Below are 21258 nucleotides of genomic sequence, written 5' to 3'. Positions count from 1 at the left end.
TTTGTAATAAATATTTTGTAGTTCCAATGAAACTGAACTGAAAAAAAGATTGGATGGGATTGGTTTTTCTTGATATTTAAGTACTGGGTCAGCAATTCAGCTGCTTTGAAAACTTAAGCTTAAATATTTACACATTCGGTAACTGGAAAAGTTTTTGAATTTCCTGTAATTGTTGTCCTCCAATATGGAGCATATTTGTGTGGTTTTGATAATCTTTTTTTTCAATTCAATAATAAGTGTTTTGTTTGTTTTGTGTTAAGCTTCAGTTGTTCCTAGAATATTACATCAATAAAACAATTGAAATCATAACTTGTTTTTAAAAGCAATGAAAGGCAACTTGATAATTTGTCATTTTAAAAAAAAATTATGCAGGATAAATTAATAATATAGTTTTTAATTATTTTTGGTACCTTTTTATGTGCTAATTAGATTCCATTACAAAACCCTGACACACAAAATAGAACTTTGAACACACAACCTTTATTATTCACATTTTCAGCAATTTCAAGTTTTCTGTGGTATTGGGTGATAGAAAACTGAGTGCCAGTGAGCAGTTCATTTTTGTAACAAGAAGTATTTGAGTTACTGATATGTATTAAAGCTTTACTTTACACATGCAAACACACACACCAACACACACAAAAAAAACTTTAAATCTTGAACAAATAACAGACTTAGCATTGAGAAATCTCAGTTTAAATAGACTTGTTTGATTTTAAAAACTAATTTGAGCCTTCAAAGTGTTTTCATCAACCAGGCTGGATTCAGCTAGTGTTATTTTGGTAAATTTTGTAGGACTTTTTATTTAATGATGATAAAGTGTTAAGATTACAGGTAATTCATTTTTGATACTGTAGATTCACACAGGTTATAAGTACATGTATGAATCGAATGCTTTATATACTTCATACAAATTTCCTTTTCCACTTTCAGGGAAAGTCTGGAAAAGTCAAAGGTATGTTCACATACGATTACTCATTTAAAAAAAAGTTTTTGTTTCATTATCATAAACCAATTTGTAGAAAGAAAATAAAAATGTGTGTTTATTAGACTATTTTTTTCACTTTGATAAGAAGAGGTCATTCAAGAGACAGTCTTATGCTGTCCAGTGTACAGCCTCACTTTTTTGTTATGGCTGCTTCACCTCATCTACTTGGTGGAAATTTAGTAATCAACCTTGGCAAACATTTTCATCCTCAGGTTCGGTTTGGCCTAAATAAAATAATGCCCCTTATGAGCACACCATGGCCAACCCAGTAGTTATGGTGCCAACCTGTAGTTATGGTGCCAACCTGTAGTTATGGTGCCAACCTGTAGTTATCTTGAAACTTTTCTTGGTTTGTGCTGTTGGTCCTAAGTAAAAATTGGTACTGATTTGATCACTATGGATGGCCATCTTGAAAGCCGTATCACTACTATAATTGTACTGACATGACATTTTCAGTGAAACATTTGTTATGATATGCAGTCAGTCCTATATGAAAATGGTGCTGGTCTAACCTTCACCATCTTTCAGATAAGTCACCTACCTTATTACTGTTACCCTAGTGAGCGATATCAGGCCTATGTTGGCCTCTTGATTTTAATAGGATATGCTGCTTATAATAACACAAATGAGCATGAATGGGTTTTTATCAGACCTGTTCTATGGATTTATCTGACAATTAAAATTCAGTGTGTGCCAGTTCAGTGATCACAACTTGGACTTTTGAACTATAATGACTCATAAATATAGCAGTAGTAATTATTGATTTTGACAGAACATGGAATGTTGGGATAGCTTGACAACAGCTTAGATCATTGATCCAACTATGGCATCTGGTTCAAAGTCAAAAGTCTTGATTTAGATTGGGTTTTTTTGTTTATACTTCTGCATGTTTGCTCAGACATTTTAGAATGTTATTAAAACAAACTGATTTGATATAAGTTAGAAACAGGTTTACTGTGGGGTTCTGCCAATTATTTTTGGCTAGCAGAGTGCTAATCCCTTCTGTGTACTCTTGTTAATGCCCTTCTTCTTCTTCTTCTTATTATTATTATTATTACTATTATTATTATTATTGTTAATGAAGTTTACTTCACTTATAAGTGAAATGTGAACTATTCTCTTACTACACTTACTGGTCACTTATAAATGAAATGTGAACCATTCCCTTACTACACTTATAGGTCAGTTATAAGTGAAATGTGAACCATTCACTTACTATACTTATAGGTCATTTATAAGTAAAATGTGAACCATTCATTTACTACAATTATAGGTCACTTATAAGTGACATAAAGGTGAATTAGTCATTTCACTTAAAATGACATAAAGGTGAATTAGGCATTTCACTTAAAATGAAGTATACCTCATGTACAATTTGGATGTAAGTCATTCACTCACTACACTTAGGTATGAAATAAGAATGAATTGCCGCTTAATTGAGTGAATGTGGGCTTTAAAAATGCTGACTCCTCCCCTCACCACAACAGAAAATTGCATCCTTGTTTAAAGAAGATACACATGATAACCTCTATGAATATATTCCAACCTTAAACAGATTTCATATACTTCCATTGAAGTATCAGAATGTTAAATGATTCAAACACATTAACCTGCTCCATTGAATCACAAAAAATGTACAAGTTCATATAATTTTTTTTAGCTGAAATGAAACAAAAATGACACCATAAACAAATAAGTGAGCATGTAGGCATAACTCAATTTCATAGACCAACCTGGTTTAAATTCCAGAAACAGGACAGAAGCATGGCTAAGTTTGAATTATGATTTTGCAGTTGAAACATCTTTTCGATGTCAAATATTTTTTTAGTATCCAATAAATTATTTTAAATGATTTCATTAGAATATACAAATGTGAATATATGGTGCCAAATAATAATTTTGAAATGAAATTATGGTAAACATTTTTATTGCTTGATGCTGAAAAAAATCCTTGTTTACAAAAAGTGTCTTCAGTCTTCAATGTGCAGTTGTAGATACTTTTGTCAGCAATTTGCAATTTACACACACTCAGAACATACACAGACACACTCAAATCATACACATGCACACACAGACTCAAAACACACACACAAACACACAAATTGGTGGATTCTACCTCTAATATGTGAGCCCCGAGTGGCCGTGTGGTCTAAAGCGCTGTTCGTTACGGATCACTGCCATCTGACCTCTGTCTGCATGGGTTCAAGTCTAGGATTCAGCCAATGTTGGTATGTGAGAAAGCTTGCCAGTAGCTTCTCGTGGGTCAGTGGTTCTTCTCGGGTTTTTCCAGGGTTCTTCCTCCACCATTAATACTGGCCACCATGCATAGCCTATCGTGTGCTGAAAAATGGCATTAAACCCAACAACAACAACAACCTCTAATATGTAAACTCCATCAAAGTTGGAATGGAGGTTTATTCAATGTTTTGGGGTTTGCTTTATAATAAATCTTAAAATATGGCAAATAAAACAGGAATATCTTTTTTCTTTATTCTGTTTATCAAAATTGTTAAATCTGGTTTGAAGTTATAAATTTTGGAGAAAAATCATAGTAGTTCCTTTGTTGAACTTGCGTTCCATTTTCCAGTCAGCTTTCAGTTTGAGATTAGTTTCTTGTAAAATGTTAGTCAGAAAATGATGTCAATCCAAAGTATATCAGTAAGCAACTTATAAATGACCTATAAGTCAAGCATGTATCACTTATAAGTCAGAATAAGTTGTTTTCATAAGGGCTTTATTTATCATATCAATCCACAGAATATGCAGAAGTATCTGTGCAAGATGAGGGAGGGGATCCAAACACTGCTCAGTTTCAATCAATAGAGGTGAGCCGTCAACCTCTAAGACAGTCCAAGCTTCAGCCTGTTAAGGAAGGTGATGTTGCAGAATTTACAGATGCTTTTGATCTTGGTGATAACAATGCATGGGTAAGTCTATTGGTTTAGATACATATAGCATATATTTTATGCCCATCCCCCACCATACCTGGGGAAGGGCTACAGTATGTGTTTGTGTGTGTCTGTGTGTGATTTGAATTTTTGAAGTAATTTTAAAATTGTTTCAATCATATCACTATGGTATGACTCAGCCAGGATTCAAACCACAACCTTCTGCATCGATTGGTTACACTTGCATCCAGTTATGAAGTAATGTATGCTCATGAATTCCCTTCCATTATATAGTGGTATCATTATGTGTCATATACCTCATTATAAGGTACTCTCACTATAAAGCAATACACTCCATGGACAGTGTTATAAAGAGGGAGTACCGTATATGCAACAATATCACTCAACAGGTACAGTGGTATCCATGACTATAGCCATGTTATATCATGTTATACTGCCATACTTTATATGTTGAGACCAGTGTAATTCTTATTTTATTTTCTTCTTACAGTCAAACATACCTCAGAACCAGGTGGTGGCCAGGTTTGCACAGTACCGGAAGTTGGTAAGTACTTCAGTAAAAATAGAAACATCAAGTTTAATTGTTCAGAAATGTCACGGCAAAAACTTACTACTTAATTCTACTCATTGCCATTTGGTACGATTTGGTAAGTCTTTTTCATGATATATTTCAACTGTTTAACAGGTACTCAGTTTTTACAATGTGGTTGATTTTTATGAAATTAATGTAGGATTTATTTGTGTGTCACAATCATCTACCTCTTGGCTCCTAATTATTGTGAACATCCAACACAAAATACAATTAAACCAACCAGTTTCACTGAAGTTTTAAAACATATGTGGCAGTAATAATGGACTTTTGTTTATTCAGCTCATTAAAGATTGTTCATTCATATGGTGCGTAATAGTTCAGCTTTCTCTTTTTGTGCCATAATTTTATATTTTGTTTTTATTTGATTAGTATGAAGCATGTGTAAGAATTTAGAAGACATACTTAGGAAACGGTTGTTGGTACAGAAATTGGAGTTATGTTTGTTCTTTAGTAATTATTACAGCCTTTATTATGAAAGACAAGCCTTATTGTATAGGGTGTTGTCCTAGATAAGCCTTTTTGCTTCTAGCATGGTCCTGGATAAGCCTTATTGCAATTAGAGCACGATCCTCGATAAGCCATATTGCATAGGGCATGGTCCTGGATTACCCTTATTGCATAGTGCACGGTCCTTGATAAGCCATATTGCTTAGGGCATGGTCCTGGATAAGCCTAATTGCAGAGGGCATGGCAAATAAGCCTTATTGCATAGGGCATGGTCCTGGATTACCCTTATTGCATAGTGCACGGTCCTCAATAAGCCATATTGCTTAGGGCATGGTCCTGGATAAGCCTAATTGCAGAGGGCATGGCAAATAAGCCTTATTGCATAGGGCATGGACATGAAATATTGCATAAGACATGATCCTGGATGTCTTATTGCATAGGGCACGGTCCTCAATAAGCCATATTGCTTAGGGCATGGTCCTGGATAAGCCTAATTGCAGAGGGCATGGCAAATAAGCCTTATTGCATAGGGCATGGACATGAAATATTGCTTATTATTATATGCTCATTTTTTTCCCCCTTAACTTTACATTGTCAGAATCGTTCAAAATTCCCCGATACTGAACGCGCGCGACAATACACATATAGCATTCACGTGAATAAAGGAACTACTTTCTTTTGTAAATAAACAATGGACTCAGATGCCAGCACTTTTGATTTGTAAACAAATCATGTACACTCGCGTAAGAGGCTCTTTACATTGTGGTTGTTTAAATTTGTTTCTGAATGAACTAAAACATGTTTCGTGGACTGCAAAAAATGCCAGCTATCTTGACATTTTGCGTTGATACAATGTTACGGATTTAGGCTAGCTACCTTATATAAATGACGGATTAGGTCCTTACAAATAACAAGGCATATAACTGTTTTCTTTAGCTGGTGATAAGAATGGCTTACAGTTTTACATCCTGAATTTCCTCAAAATGTTTTTTCTTAATTCTGCAAATCCGAATTACATGAGCCATGTCATAGGTTTTCAATCTGGATTACACATTTCGAAAGTGTGCTGTAATTTCGATGATAAGTGCAATTGCATCCTCCTTACTGCACTCAAAATGAAATACACATTAAATTCCATAGCGTCTTTTTGAAAATTGCAATTGAAAGACTTCATATTTTTCCCATGTTATGATTTCAAACATTCAATGACAGAAACAGAAACACATTTGCAGACGTAAACACACTTCTCCCACGCCACTTCAATCCGATGTATTTCATGTATAATTTGCACAGATGAATCCAGTCCAAAATCACAAACTTTCGTCGAATCGAAACAAAATACCGAAATATATTCACTCCAGATCAAAATGGAAAAGTCATTGCGCATTCTTTCACAATATGACTGCAAATTTCAATTTTACCTAGACACGCCATTTTCTTTCGAAAGTTATGTTGACTGCGCAACTAAGTTCAAATTTATCTGGGCAGAGCTATGTGCGCATTAATAATGATGTCATTTTGTAATGTCAAATCTGCGCTTGTGTATTTAGTTTGGAATACGGCATTCATTCATTTACGTTGTTTCTTGTAGTGTATTTTGTTTATATAATTAAACCTTAGGTAGAATAAAAAAATGAGCATATAATAAAAAGGTTACTGCATTTGTATGGGAAAATATGAACTCGTTTAGTCGGAAGGATATACTGCACTCACAAGTTTGTGCAGTATCCATCCGAAAACTTGTTCATATTTTCCCATACAAATGCAGTAACCTATAAAGACATGATCCTGGATGTCTAGTTGCATAGGGCATGGGCATGGGTAAGTCTTATTGCATAGGGCATGGTAAATACGCCTTGTTGCATAGGGCATGGTAAATAAGTCTTATTGCGTAGGGCATGGTCCTGGATAACCCATATTGCATAGTACAATGTCCTGTATGAGCTTTATGGCATAGAGCATGGACCTGGATAACTTTTGTTATTGGGCATAGTTACTAACACTTACTGCATTGGGCATGGTCCTGGATGTCTTGTTCATTGGGTATGGTCCTGAAGAAGTCTTATTTCAGAGGGTATGGTAAATAAGCCTTGTTGCATAGGGCATGCGCCTAAATAAACCTTACTGCATAGGGCTTAGTAAATAAGCCTTATTGCATAGGGCATGGACCTGAACTACCCTTATTGCATTGAACATGGTCCTTAATAACGATTATTGCATAGCACATTTTGTCCTGGATAAGCCTTATTGCATGGGTCATGGACCTGAATAAGTCTTATTACATAGTGCATGGTACTGGATAACTCTTATTGCATAGGACATTTTGTCCTGGATGAGTCTTATTGCATAGGTCATGGACCTGAATAAGCCTTATTGCATAGGTCATGGACCTGAATAAGTATTATTACGTAGGGCATGATACTGGATAACTCTTATTGCATAGGAAATTTTGTCCTGGATGAGTCTTATTGCATAGGTCATGGACCTGAATAAGTCTTATTACATAGGGAATGGACCTGAATAAGTCTTATTACATAGGGAATGGTACTTAATAGGCCTTATTGCATAGGTCATGGACCTGAATAAGTCTTATTACATAGGGTATGGTACTGGATAACCCTTAATGCACAGGTCATTGACCTGAATAAGTATTATTACATAGGGCATGGTACTGGATAACCCTTATTGCATAGTTCATTTTGTCCTGGATGAGTCTTATTGCATAGGTCATGGACCTGAATAAGTCTTATTACATAGGTCATGGACCTGAATAAGTCTTATTACATAGGGCATGGTACTGGATAACCCTTAATGCACAGGTCATTGACCTGAATAAGTATTATTACATAGGGCATGGTACTGGATAACCCTTATTGCATAGTTCATTTTGTCCTGGATGAGTCTTATTGCATAGGTCATGGACCTGAATAAGCCTTATTGCATAGGTCATGGACCTGAATAAGTCTTATTACATAGGGCATGGTACTGGATAACCCTTATTGCATAGGACATTTTGTCCTGGATAAGCCTTATTGCATGGGTCATGGACCTGAATAAGCCTTATTACATAGGGAATGGACCTGAATAAGTCTTATTACATAGGGAATGGTACTTAATAAGCCTTATTGCATAGGTCATGGACCTGAATAAGTCTTATTACATAGGGTATGGTACTGGATAACCCTTAATGCACAGGTCATTGACCTGAATAAGTATTATTACATAGGGTATGGACCTGAATAAGCCTTATTGCATAGGTCATGGACCTGAATAAGCCTTATTGCATAGGTCATGGACCTGAATAAGTCTTATTACATAGGGCATGGTACTGGATAACCCTTATTGCATAGGACATTTTGTCCTGGATAAGCCTTATTGCATAGGGCATGGACCTGAATAAGCCTTATTACATTGGGCATGGTAAATAAACCATATTACATAGGGCAATTGGTCCTGGATAACCCTTATTGCATAGGATATCAATTCTTGATTGTAAAGATCATTTCATGATAAAATTCTTTTTGTCATTTAATTTTCATGTGATTTATCCCTTTGACTCATTAGTTTTGCAAAATGTTTCAACATGAATAAGTGGCAGAGAATAAAATAAAAAAATGTAAAAGCTAATTTTTCTCAGAACAATAAATTGCATTATGTTCTTATTGGCAGACTCAGCACAAGATCCAGGAGCTGGAAGAGCAAGTACAGCTGATGATGACAAAGACCCACCGTAAGGTCAACTCTCTCAAAGCACAGTTCCAAGAGCACAAGGCAAAATGGGAAGCCGTAAGTGGATGAATCTCTTAGATTTTTTTTGTTACAAGAATTTCCTGCACCAGTGGTGTGTTAAAAGCATCATTCGTTGGAAAATACTTTTTTTGTTCAGCTTGTGCATTAACAAAAAGCTAAAGAAAAACAACACATGAAAAATCCACTTCCCAGATACCATGGAGAAGCCAAGATATGCGTGTGGATGGTGGGTGTACTTCACCATGAGCAAGCCGGGCAGATGGCCAAGTTTTCTTCTCGTGAAATATTTATATTTTTTCTTGAATGTCCATTCTCAGGATTTTAATCAGATGTTTTCATCTTGGCAATTACTATATTCAACAAGCTTTTGTTGTTTATCGAGTTGAAGTTGTACATAAAAGTTTCATTTAGTATTATGTTGATAATACTGAGAGAAAAAAATCTTATGGATGCTTGTTTACAATTCATCATGTATTGAGGGAAGATATTTTGATTAATTGGATATTTGATGACTAAGCCTGTTATTGGGTAGAAAACCCATTTCAGTCATGTAAACCACAGTATTTCTCTTACTGTGAGATCCTGTGAAAGTGCTCAGTGGTCACAGAAAAAAAAAAAGCAGTTAATTGAGGAATGTGTTTATCAGTTGTAAAATTACAAATACTTGAATAATACGTTTTGCATTTATTTTACGTTAAGACAGTCACTTAGACGTGAATCTTTGAATGATTTGGTTGATACCAATTTTAGTACTTGACCGCTTAAATCAGTTAATTAGTACCATATCAGTTAATTAGTACCATCTATACATGCTTTTAAGATGAGTCCAACTGCAAACTGCAGAGACCCAGATCTGCTGGTGCATAATGCACCAGAAGAGCTGGGTCTGTCCAGTTTGTTAGAAGTAATCAATAGAACAAACAATATAGACCCTGATCTGCAGGTGGATTATGCTACAGCAGATCAGGATCTTTTTTTGCTGTTTGACTTGACATATTTGTGAGTACATATGGTATTTTCATTCACAAGAAACATGCTTATAGTATATTGATGAAAACCTAAAGTAAGCATGATTGAGCAGTATTAGTAATCTACGGTTGACGCTTGTGTCAGTGAATGAAGAAGTAGAGGGTTGTCTGAATGATTCTTTAGTTAAAGCTGAGATAATCCATTGCCTGTGTTTCTCTATAATTAATGAAATAGATATCTTGTGATTATGCAAACAAACTTTGGACTAATTTATTTGAGACAGATAATAAAAGATGGCCCAACACTTGATCATTTTATTAGTTAATCAATATTTCAGTTGATGAGTAATGTACTCAAAATACGCTGTTCCAAATACACAGTAAATATAAATAGGCTTGAGTGATATTGACTATCACATGTTGATACCTGTATCAATGAATAAAAAAATGGTTATTTGTTAGAATGATATTTCAGTTAAAAAAGAGATAATCCATTGTCAGAGTTTTTCTGTTCTTATTTAAATGGGTGTCCTGGGGATTATTTAAACAAACTTGTTTTAAATGTTCTTGCTGTAAATAGAAATTTGAAAAAAGATGATATTAATAATAATAATATTAATCATAATAATAATAATAATAATAACTGTAATAAAATAATAATTTTCAAAATTATGATAATAATAATATTTAAAAATGATGATAATAATAATAATAATGATAATAATAATAATGATAATAATAATCATAATAATAATAATAATTGTAATACAATAATGATTTTCAAAATTATGATAATAATAATGTTTAAAAATGATGATGATAATAATAATAATAATAATAATAATAATAATAATAATAATAAAAATAATCATAATAATAATAATTGTAATAAAATAATAATTTTCAAAATTATGATAATAATATTATTTAAAAATGATAACAATAATAATAATAATAATAATAATAATAATTTTGACATTAAAGTCATGTGTGAAGTTGGATACTGAAACTGATACCTTCAAAAATTTCCTAACTACAATGTATATAGTAGTGTTTTACTACACCTCAGCACATTAGTGGATATTTCATGCCAATATAGGTAAAATGAGAAGAAAAAAAATGAATTGAACTGATTAACCCTTTCAAATAAATTTAAGTGCAAGTTAAATTATAAAGTTTGCTCTTTTTTCAAAAACTCCTGCAAGCAACAATGATGTTTTAGTGACAAAAGTTCATATTTTTATGTTTGTATAATTATAGGATACCTTATGAAAAACTGGTGTGCAATTTTTATCTTTTTCAAATCTTTTTTTCTTCTATATCATTCTTTTGCTTGCATATTGTTTCATTTGTTATAGACATTTATTTCTTATCAATATGATGTCATCATGTTTCAACTAGTCAAATACATCATAGTGTGTGTGTGTGTGTGTGTGTATATATATATATATATATATATATCTTAAAAAGTCATTGAAGCTATGTCACACTAATAGTTGTCAGTTTGATTCCATCTCTTACATCACAATATTATATCTTCAAGGACAAAGTAATTGGTCACCTTCCCCTTCCACTGTTCAACTGTTACCAACCAGATTTCTGCACTTTGTATCTATTTCCCTGTGAGATAGAGCAACAAAAATTACTTATTTTCCATGTTTGCAGAAGAACATGTACAACTCGGTCACACAGGTAATATTTTACCATTGTATACTATTGGCGACCTCACCACGGTAGATATGGAATTTTTTAAAATGAATTTGCTTCTTTTTGTTTACATAATTATATTGCTTGTTGTATTTAACAGTAACGCAAGGTACTGTAACAGTTATTGCTTGTTGTATTTAACAGGAATGCAAGGTACTGTAACAAATATTACTTGTATTTAATAGGAATGCAAGGTACTGTAACAGATATTGCTTGTTGTATTTAACAGGAACACAAGGTACTGTAACAGATATTGCTTGTATTTAACAGGAATGCAAGGTACTGTAACAGATATTGCTTGTATTTAACAGGAACACAAGGTACTGTAACAGATATTGCTTGTATTTAACAGGAATGCAAGGTACTGTAACAGTTATTGCTTGTTGTATTTAACAGGAATGCAAGGTACTGTAACAGATATTGCTTGTATTTAACAGGAATGCAAGGTACTGTAACAGATATTGCTTGTATTTAACAGGAATGCAAGGTACTGTAACAGATATTGCTTGTATTTAACAGGAATGCAAGGTACTGTAACAGATATTGCTTGTATTTAACAGGAATGCAAGGTACTGTAACAGATATTGCTTTTTGTATTTAACAGGAACGCAAGGTACTGATAGATCAGGTAGAGCAGGCACAGAAACTTCAGACTGAGGCTGAGAAGGAGGCTGATGCTGCCATGACACAACTTGAGGAATTCATCAACGAACAGGAGAAACTTGTAATTAGTCTGTTAATTTAGAAACTTCAGAATCTGAGTAATATTCCTTTTCAGTAAGATAAGTTCATTATGAAAAATAAACGCATTGGATTCCTTGCATTATTGCAGGAAAAATAATCAAATATATATGTATGAAAGTAAGGGCATAATCGTACAGTTTTCACCTCAACTCTGTTGATATTGGAACCTTTCTGGAACAATTCCAGATTCATTAAATTCTTAATTATGCATTGGATGTTAATATTATAATTTAATGATTTTATTTTCTTAGTAATTTTTCTTTTTTTTTAAAGTAAGTTAAGCTTTGATAAATAAATTTGATCCTTGGGGCTTCTTACAAAATGTGCTCCACTGAATCAAATAAAGCATTTGAATGAAGCATATTACTCAAAATGTATTGTTAGCAACTAATGTTAACTCAAGTCCCAATATCGAATGGCTGTTATCTCTGTGTAGGAGGAAGAAGAAGAAACTAAACGCACAGAAATTACTAAGAGTGTCAGTCGCCCTGGAACAGTTCCTCCTCTCACACCAGGTAGTATTGACCCTGCAGCCAAGAAATCTAAAACACCTGAAGCTATGGCTTTTGCACGAGCAACAGAAGGGACACCACGAGGTCATGAAGATGGTGAGCAGGAACTTCAAAACCTGATGCAGCAAACAGATGATGCCAAGGTACACTACGATAAATTACTTACTTACCTATCTGTTTGTCTGTCTGTCTGTTTGTCTGTCTGTGTAGTCCGACAATGTAAGAATTGAGATAAAAGAACAACACAAACACAGAAAATTCTGTGCAACTAGTTTCGCATTTATGCTTCCTCAAGCGCAAAATGTTTTGAAAGAGACATATGACGTCTTTTATGTTAAAATAACTATTACGTTATTACGTAACATCATAAATGATATACATCGTCATAAAGGATATACATCATATCAATTTTAATTTTTTTTTTTTACAATCAGTTGATTGGTTCCACTCAAACCAAAATCACAAGCTTTTTTTTTAAGGTTGCAGCAAGCTTTTTATGTAAGCTTGTGGCAAGCTTAGATTTCAAAATGTGGCAAGCTTCATTATTACTAGTTTGCTTAAGCTTGTAATAGATAAGCTTGCTATTGGCAAGCTTGCACGTGCTTGTCATGTAAGCTTGTGGCGAGCTTGTTATGTTAGCTTGTAGCAAGCTTACTAATTACAAGTTTGCACAAGCTTGCAAACAAAGCTGACCTAGCTAGCTGCATCAGAAGACTGATATGGCATTGATTAAATTATTCTATACATGGTCACATACCTCCATTTTTCTAGCCCTTGATGTGCAAAAGCTATGTAATATTAAATATTAAAATGAAAATGTTAATCTGTGGTGAACATTAATTAGCATGAGATCTTACTGTCACAGTGAAAGAAAAGAATGAAGTCATCAAATCATTTAATATTTGATCAGATAAAATATAAGAGCATATGAATATATATGAGGAAACTCTTTATATGTTTGTTCTGACTATGGCTTTAGAAATGTTCTACTTAATTTACTTCCATGAAGAAATCCATTTGGGGAGGCTGGTGTCAAATGGTTAGATTCCCTCTCTCATTTGTCAAAATGATAAACTGTTAGGTGAAAACAAGAATGTTTGCCATTTGAATTACTCTGAACAACCTCTTCTAACCAAAATCCTCAGAATAAAATTCTTCATCCTCCTCTGCTTCTGGTGTGATTCAGGTATCATCCACTGAAATAGATTACAGCATCATGTACTATGTAACCAGGGGAAAAACCCAGAGTATTTACCTCTTTGGCAAAAGCATTTCATTTTTAGTTCCAAAGTCACTTATCAAGTCCAGAAAATATCATTAAGTGTTATTCAGTATCATCCTTTACTGTGCTCCTAAATTTTAGTTTTACCATCCATTTTGAACGGCACATGTGAAACAAATGGCACTTTAGAAAATCCGATGAAACTGATTAGGTACCTTGAAACATTTTGAAATAAAATAGCTGCCATCTTCTTTGAGAATGAAAGGAATTAAATTTAACAACCTCTGAACAGTTGTTGAACTTGATATGTGAGAAGAAAGAATAACGGAAATGAGATTTACAAGCATGCGTTTAATTTTATAATCTCGTAACCCTATTGTCAATAACTGACAGCACTGCATCGATTATTGCAGTTTGGCAAATGAGCTATAAATAAAAATCTTAAGAGTTGTCATCTCAATCATTGGGTGAAGCAACATTACATTTTTTGACATATTTAAATCGTAAGAGTGAAAGAGAATGCTAACGCCAATCTTCAGTCCGGAAAACTGGCAAAATACAACAACTCTTGAGTTTACTGACCAGAATGATAACTCCGTGACTTAAAAATTATCTCTCGGGTTATAGGATCTGTTACTGTACATATATTGCTAATGCAGGCAATGAAATTTACCGAATTAATGTGCTAAATTGTGATGGTTCAACTTTGAAAATTGCACCTATTTTTTTAGTGTGAGGCTACAATGGTTGTTTTGTGTTCTTGTGACTCAAATATGTGGTGCGTATATTTAGAGTTCGTAAACCAGTTTGCTGACCGTAAACAGGGGAAGTAACTGCCTTTAATGAATTGATACTGAATTAAGTCTCTGTCATGGAAAAGCACATTATATCTTCCACTGTTTGATTTGATTTCTTTTTAAACAACCGAAATTCACAAGGCTGAATTATTTATAGAATGTTGGCAGAATGGTATGCATATCTCTCTCTCTCTCTCAAAGAAAATCAAATATTGTATGCATCTTTAAATTTTTATTTAGTAAGTAAATAATTTACAATTATTTTTTTCTTCTGGCAGCAGATGGTCATTCAAACAAGTATATGACAATTCTTTCAAAGACAATATTTGATGGTGCAGTCAGTAAATAGCATTTACAAGTACTTGACATCAAATATCTTGCTGTATTAAGTTAGTCTGTAAATAACTTTGCAGTCAGCAATTACTATCTATTTTACAGGATTTTACTAAATGGAATTCTATATTCAGTCTTCCATATTATGTTCTACGTTAAAGTTTATCCACTGTGCTGCTGCTTGATGAATGACTGCAGATGCACTCCTTCATTCTCTTGCAATTGTAAATAAATTCACAAAAGATGAAAAGTTTGCATTTTTAGATGAAACCACATTGATTCGTGCATGTTTGATTCACATTATACTGGGAAATTGTCTGATCATTTTGTAGCCATACATCTTGAAAACATTGTTGGCCTGGGTTTATTTATTAATTTTTTTAAAAGATATGAGCTGTATCATTCTATTAAAGACATAATACTGTGGAAATTGATTGAATTAGTTCTATAGTAAACATTGTATGGGATGACTTTGATAATATACTGGTTATGTGTATTTGTAAGGATAAGTTTTTGCATAGTTTAAAACTGTTTTACCTGTAGATTGAAATATTTGTACTTTTAGGAACATAAATTAAAGACAACCAGTAGTTATTTTATGATTATAATCCATGTCACTCACTGACAAAATAGTCAGTTCAGTGTACAATCACTTAAAAGAATTTCTTTTCTATGCAAAAAGCTCAATTGTTTATCTAACCTGTTTGGTATTTATAAGATATATATTGGAAGAAAGATATTTGTAAAAAATAAATTATATTATAACAAGGACAAGAAATCAGTTTAATTTGAAATTATATTAATAATGAACCTATTTAAGTTCAGACAGAAATGTTGGAATAATACATTTTATGTATGTAGCAGCTAGGCACAACTGTTTAGCATTTCTGCAAGAATTAAAAATGTATATACGTATATTTAACTAGAGTGCGTTATCAGATGCTATGAATTAAAAAAACAAAATAACATTTAAATTTGGCTCGTTTTTTACTGCACATGATATATAGTCAAAATGTGTATTCAACATTTCATTAGGTACTGCATGCAAAAGCTATAGCTAGCTGCCAACTTTCAACTTTCATGACTGGTTAAATTATACTGCAAGCTTGCGTGCAGGCTTCTGTAGAATTTTAAGATTTTGCAATCTTGCAGACTTAATGAGAAATATTCCTTTTGCAAGCTTGAATTTTAGATTTTCCAAGCTTGCCAACTTGGAAACATTTCTTTTCCAAGCTTTTACAAGCTTGAACTTAAGATTTTGCAAGCTTGCAGACTAGGAAAAATTCCTTTTGCAAGCATGTGCAAGCATCTTTACTAACTTGTGCAACTTCAACTAGCTTGTCACAAGTTACTGCAAGCTTGTGGTAAGCATGCATTTTGGTTTGGGTGCAGATCATAAATATTTCAACTAAAAGTCAGATTTTCTTTCATGCCAATAGATATTGTGTATGGTGACATGAATAGACTCATAAAAGAAACTTATTAGATTCATAAATTGGATAATTTGTATCCTAATAGCCTTAATGCCAATGCACTAGATAAAATTGTATAATTTGCTTTTCATTTTTTTTTTAAATTGATATATTGTATATCCTTTATAACAATATAATTATATGTATGGCTGTTTTTCTCGATTTTATTTTATTATTTTACAATGTAAGATGCATCACCTGATATTTTTGTTTGTGGGTGTAGCACTTAATCTTAAAAAACATGTGATATGTATTTCATTATAGGACTATCTATATATCTATCTATCCATCGATCTATCTATCTATTTATCTGTCTATCTATCTATCTATTTATCTATCTATCTATCTATCTATCTATCTATCTATCTATCTATCTATCTAACTATCTATTTGTCTGTTTATCTGTCTGTCTGTCTGCCTGTCTGTATGTTTATCAAAAGTTAAATTAAAATTCAGTTGCTGTCATAAGCAGGGTGAAATCTAAGACTTGGACTAATGAAAGAGAAGTGTTTTGTTTAAAAGCAGTCACACTTGAGTATGCATCACTTATTGGCGACATAAGTTTTGTTCCCATGTTTGTCTATCCCTCCATTCATCAGGTTCTCATTTCATCTGTTTTTCGCTTTATTTGAAATGAAAGTTTTGGAACTGAAAATGTTTCATGAAAATAATAAATCTGAACATTTGCTATTTATCTGCATTCTTATTATGTCTTTGATTTTACATTAGGGAGACATAGGTTTGATTTTAACAAGTTTTATTTAAAAACATTGTAGGCATAAATTTACAGAATTTTGGCCCCTGTTTTGAATTTGAACTTTGTCCTTAAGGTCCCTCACAAGATTCCTTTGGACACATAGTTTGTTATTTTAAAATTGTTTTTGTGTCTTTTTAACATTTTGTCATTTTCTAATTTCATTTGTGAAGCATATATTTTCATATGCTACTGCAGATTTTACAGGAACATTTGAAATTTGAAACCTATCATTGCATGCAAAAAAAAAATAGCTATGAATGATGAAATTAACTGCAACTAAAGAAAAATTTAAGTATTTAGTTTATATTTCCAAACTTTTGCAAAGTTAGTGACATCATGTTTTCAGCAACTCTATACAAGTAATTCTTCTTTCACATGAGTAAATTGTTTATACCAAGGTAAGTTGTACAGATCTAAAAAAATGTAGATCATGATGGGCACCTGCATTTGATGTTTACAGGTACAAGAAAAAACTTCAAGAACGTCAGGAGCAATGTCAGCACCCCCTGCAGTTGAAACTGACATACATCACGAGTTAATGAAGGTAGGAACCTCATGATTTGTCATATTCATTAGTCTTACTTCTATCTCTTTTTATGTATTTCTTTTTAATTAATAGAGGTAATTTGAAACATAAACAATGCCAATAAATGCAAGAGTATGACTACCTATATATATATATATATATATATATCAGGAAATCTGAAAACATCGTACAGTTATTTAAATTCCAATATACATAGACAGTATATACTTGCTTATAAGTCAAATCCAAGTAAAAACTGTAAATCCAGATGTGTCGTCACATCAAGCAAATCTGGTGGGAGAACTCAGTGTAAGCTTATAGTTCTTGCTCAGTCCTCTATAAATATGTTCTTTGATTGTATGTACTTTCTGCAATGACTTCTGCAAAGAAGTACTTTTTAACCAAAATCTGGGTCTGTTTAGTTTGTTCAGAGTAATCAGTAGAACAAAAACATGCACCCTGATCAGCCATCACATTATGTGATGGCATATCAGGCTTTATGTTATTTAGAGTTGAACCTGACTTGTAAGCAAATATATATGATGCTTTGGGAAATTTTTTATTAAAACGTAGCTGTAAATGTACTGAGGGTAGCACAACATCGTAAGGAGAGCTTTGGTGCCACACTGGCATCAGAATTGATTTCCTTATCTTTATACCCATATATGACAGACTCTTTATCTTTATACCTGTATGTGACCCACTGTTTATATTTTTACCTGTATGTGACAGGCTGCTTCTAATTTTATATATGTGTGACAGGTATATATTCTTTATAGTTGTATGTGAGTCAGGCTGTTTTTTTTTTTTCCTGTTTGTCAAGAGCGACATCCTATGCCCTAAGTCAAAATGAAATAATATATCTTTCATTACATTCATTTACATGATACTTGCATGTAACAGGTAGAGACATCAAACAAAAGAAGGACATGTAACAGGTAGAGACATCAAACAAAACAAGGACACGTAACAGGTAGAGACATCAAACAAAAGAAGGACATGTAACAGGTAGGGACATCAAACAAAAGAAGGACATGTAACAGGTAGAGACATCAAACAAAAGAAGGACATGTAACAGGTAGAGACATCAAACAAAACAAGGACATGTAACAGGTAGAGACTCCAAACAAAACAAGGATATGTAACAGGTAGAGACTCTAAACAAGGACTTGGAACAGGTAGAGACTCCAAACAAAACAAGGATATGTAATAGGTAGAGACTCCAAAAAAGACAAGGATCTGTAACAGGTAGAGACTCAGAACAAGGACATGTGACAGGTTGAGATGCCAAACAAAACAAGAACATGTAATAGTTAGAGACTCCAACCAAAAGAAGGGCAAGTAACAGGACACAGACTCCAAACAAAAGGACATGTTACAGGTAGAGACTCCAACCAAAAGAAGGGCCTCTAAGAGCAGAGTTTCCAAATAAAATTAGGACATATAACAGGTAGAGTCTCCAACAAAAAAAGGACATGGAACAGTAGAGACTCCAGTCAAAAGAAGGGCATGTTCCAGGTAGACTCCAAACAAATAAAGGACATGGAACAGTAGAGTCTCCAAACAAAATTTGACATGCCACAAAGTCTTCTCCAGCTGGAAGTAAAATTTTATGCAGAAATCAGAAAAACCAAATCTGCTACAAATGACATTTCCTTGACGGAATTAGAATCAGGATCTTCTGCAGAATCATTAATTTCTTAAAGACTCCCAGTGACTTGGTCTCATCAGTAATTTACACCTTGAAGGATAAGTAGATTGATCATGGAACCTTCTCCAGAAAGAGTTACCTTCATTGCCCAAAAGCAAAAAATGGTTGTTTCCATTGGAGTCATTGAATTTATAACATACAACGATGTTCTTTAGTGTGCAAAAAAAAAGAAAAATGACTCGAAAATGGCAGAGAACTCTGTCACAGTCCAACATAATGCTAAGTTTAGTGTATAACAGTTCTGTAGTCTTCATCGCAAGCCACAGCCATGTAATCAACTACACTCCTTCATTAACCTTGGCCACCTGTGCAGAGATTTTCTAATTTCATGAATATTCATAAAGCAGTTTAACCGATCACTGCAAGCACAAATCAAGTTTTCTTGACTTTGTGACCCAGCATGTCCTTTCACACTGTTTAAATGAGTCAATCAAGGTTTCTCTTCCAAACATAGTTACTTCTTAACTGATAAAACATGAACTTTCTTTGCTGTGTAGGAGTTTGTTACATTGTGTTGGTCATAACACATTTTTATTTATGTTTAGCCATGGAAAAATAAGGAAATCACAGAACAGGCAATCACAAGTGAAGAAAGCATGGTGAATTATGCAGATAAGAAAATGTCATCTCAATCAAGTTGCCCATGTGTTGTGATGGTGTTTAACAAGCACTTGACATCATGTGGTAAACAAAGAACAGATATATGTACTGGCAGCTGGTGTCATATACCTAGATCTACAAGTGCATCATTTGATGACAGATCTGGGTCTGTGTTGTTTGCAGTTTTTCCTTTCATTGGCAGAAAGGCTCCACCATGTATACTTGCTTATGCGTCAAGCTCTACTTCAAACTACTCAGATCCAGAACTGCTGTTGCATAATGCACCAGCAGATCTGGGTCTCTGCAATTAGTTTGGAGCAATCTGTGTAACAAACAACATATACCTAGATCTACAAGTGCATCATTTAATGACAGATCTGGGTCTGTGTTGTTTGCAGTTTGACTCAAATTATATGCAGGTATATTTATGGTACTCAGAGGACAGTATTGATGAAGATCATTCTTGATTTTATTTACACATTTATTTAACCTCTATGTAAAGAATACATTTCAGAAAAAGAACATTTGCTGTCCATTCATTTTCTTTTATAGACAGAATTTGCTATAGTTGTTTTTGTACTCTAATTAAAATATAACTTCTTTTCAGCAGAAGACAAGGTTGTTTTTTTTGACATGTATTAGACTGAAAATTTTGAGGATAAATATTTATCCCCTCTATTTTAAAATTGGGGGGTTGGTAATATCAGAGGGAATTAATGGATAAATGTAGGTAGCAAGTGAAAATGTGATGGACTCTTTTCTTGCATCACATGCATTCAGTTGACTTTTTTGGTTCAGTATGAATATCATAACTGTGCAACCAGGATTAGACCATGTTTGGACTCTTTGAATTCCCATACTGAGGCATTTAAACCACCATGTTTGGACTCTTTGAATTCCCAGACTGAGGTGTTTAAACCACAATGTTGTTAAAGGTGAATTTCTGGGATTCAGTGACTCTTCATCCATCGCCATCATCTTGGAATCTTGTAGTTCAGAAGGTGTATTAGTCACCACATTAATTGAATAAAACTATATATTGTTTTAAAACAACAAAAAGATCAATTTTAAAACACCCAAAAGATACATTTTAAAAAAAAATCCAAAATATACATTTTAAAACATTCAAAAGATACATTTTAAAAAAATCCAAAATATACATTTTAAAACATTCAAAAGATACATTTTAACATCAAAAAGATTCATTTTAGAGCACCCATAAG

At 33.3% G+C, this 21258-nt stretch overlaps 1 protein-coding gene across 2 annotated transcripts in view; it reads left to right on the top strand.

The window, feature by feature from the left end:
* The window catches only part of LOC149793764 (uncharacterized), a 228587-nt gene that overhangs the window by 155369 nt on the left and 51960 nt on the right, over nucleotides 1–21258 (top strand). For both annotated transcript variants that reach the window (XM_089967751.1, XM_089967750.1), the window contains 7 exons: nucleotides 934–955; nucleotides 3746–3915; nucleotides 4388–4441; nucleotides 8606–8722; nucleotides 11966–12085; nucleotides 12542–12760; nucleotides 17659–17742. In XM_089967751.1, the coding sequence (XP_089823877.1) occupies nucleotides 934–955; nucleotides 3746–3915; nucleotides 4388–4441; nucleotides 8606–8722; nucleotides 11966–12085; nucleotides 12542–12760; nucleotides 17659–17742 (786 nt within the window). The remainder of the gene's footprint in view (nucleotides 1–933; nucleotides 956–3745; nucleotides 3916–4387; nucleotides 4442–8605; nucleotides 8723–11965; nucleotides 12086–12541; nucleotides 12761–17658; nucleotides 17743–21258) is intronic.

This window comes from Sinohyriopsis cumingii, chromosome 8, assembly GCF_028554795.1.
Source record: "Sinohyriopsis cumingii isolate HCF-2022 chromosome 8, ASM2855479v2, whole genome shotgun sequence".
Lineage (NCBI taxonomy): Eukaryota > Metazoa > Mollusca > Bivalvia > Unionida > Unionidae > Sinohyriopsis > Sinohyriopsis cumingii.
Note: the sequence above shows the minus strand (reverse complement) of the source record. Positions and strands in the feature narration are given on the sequence as shown.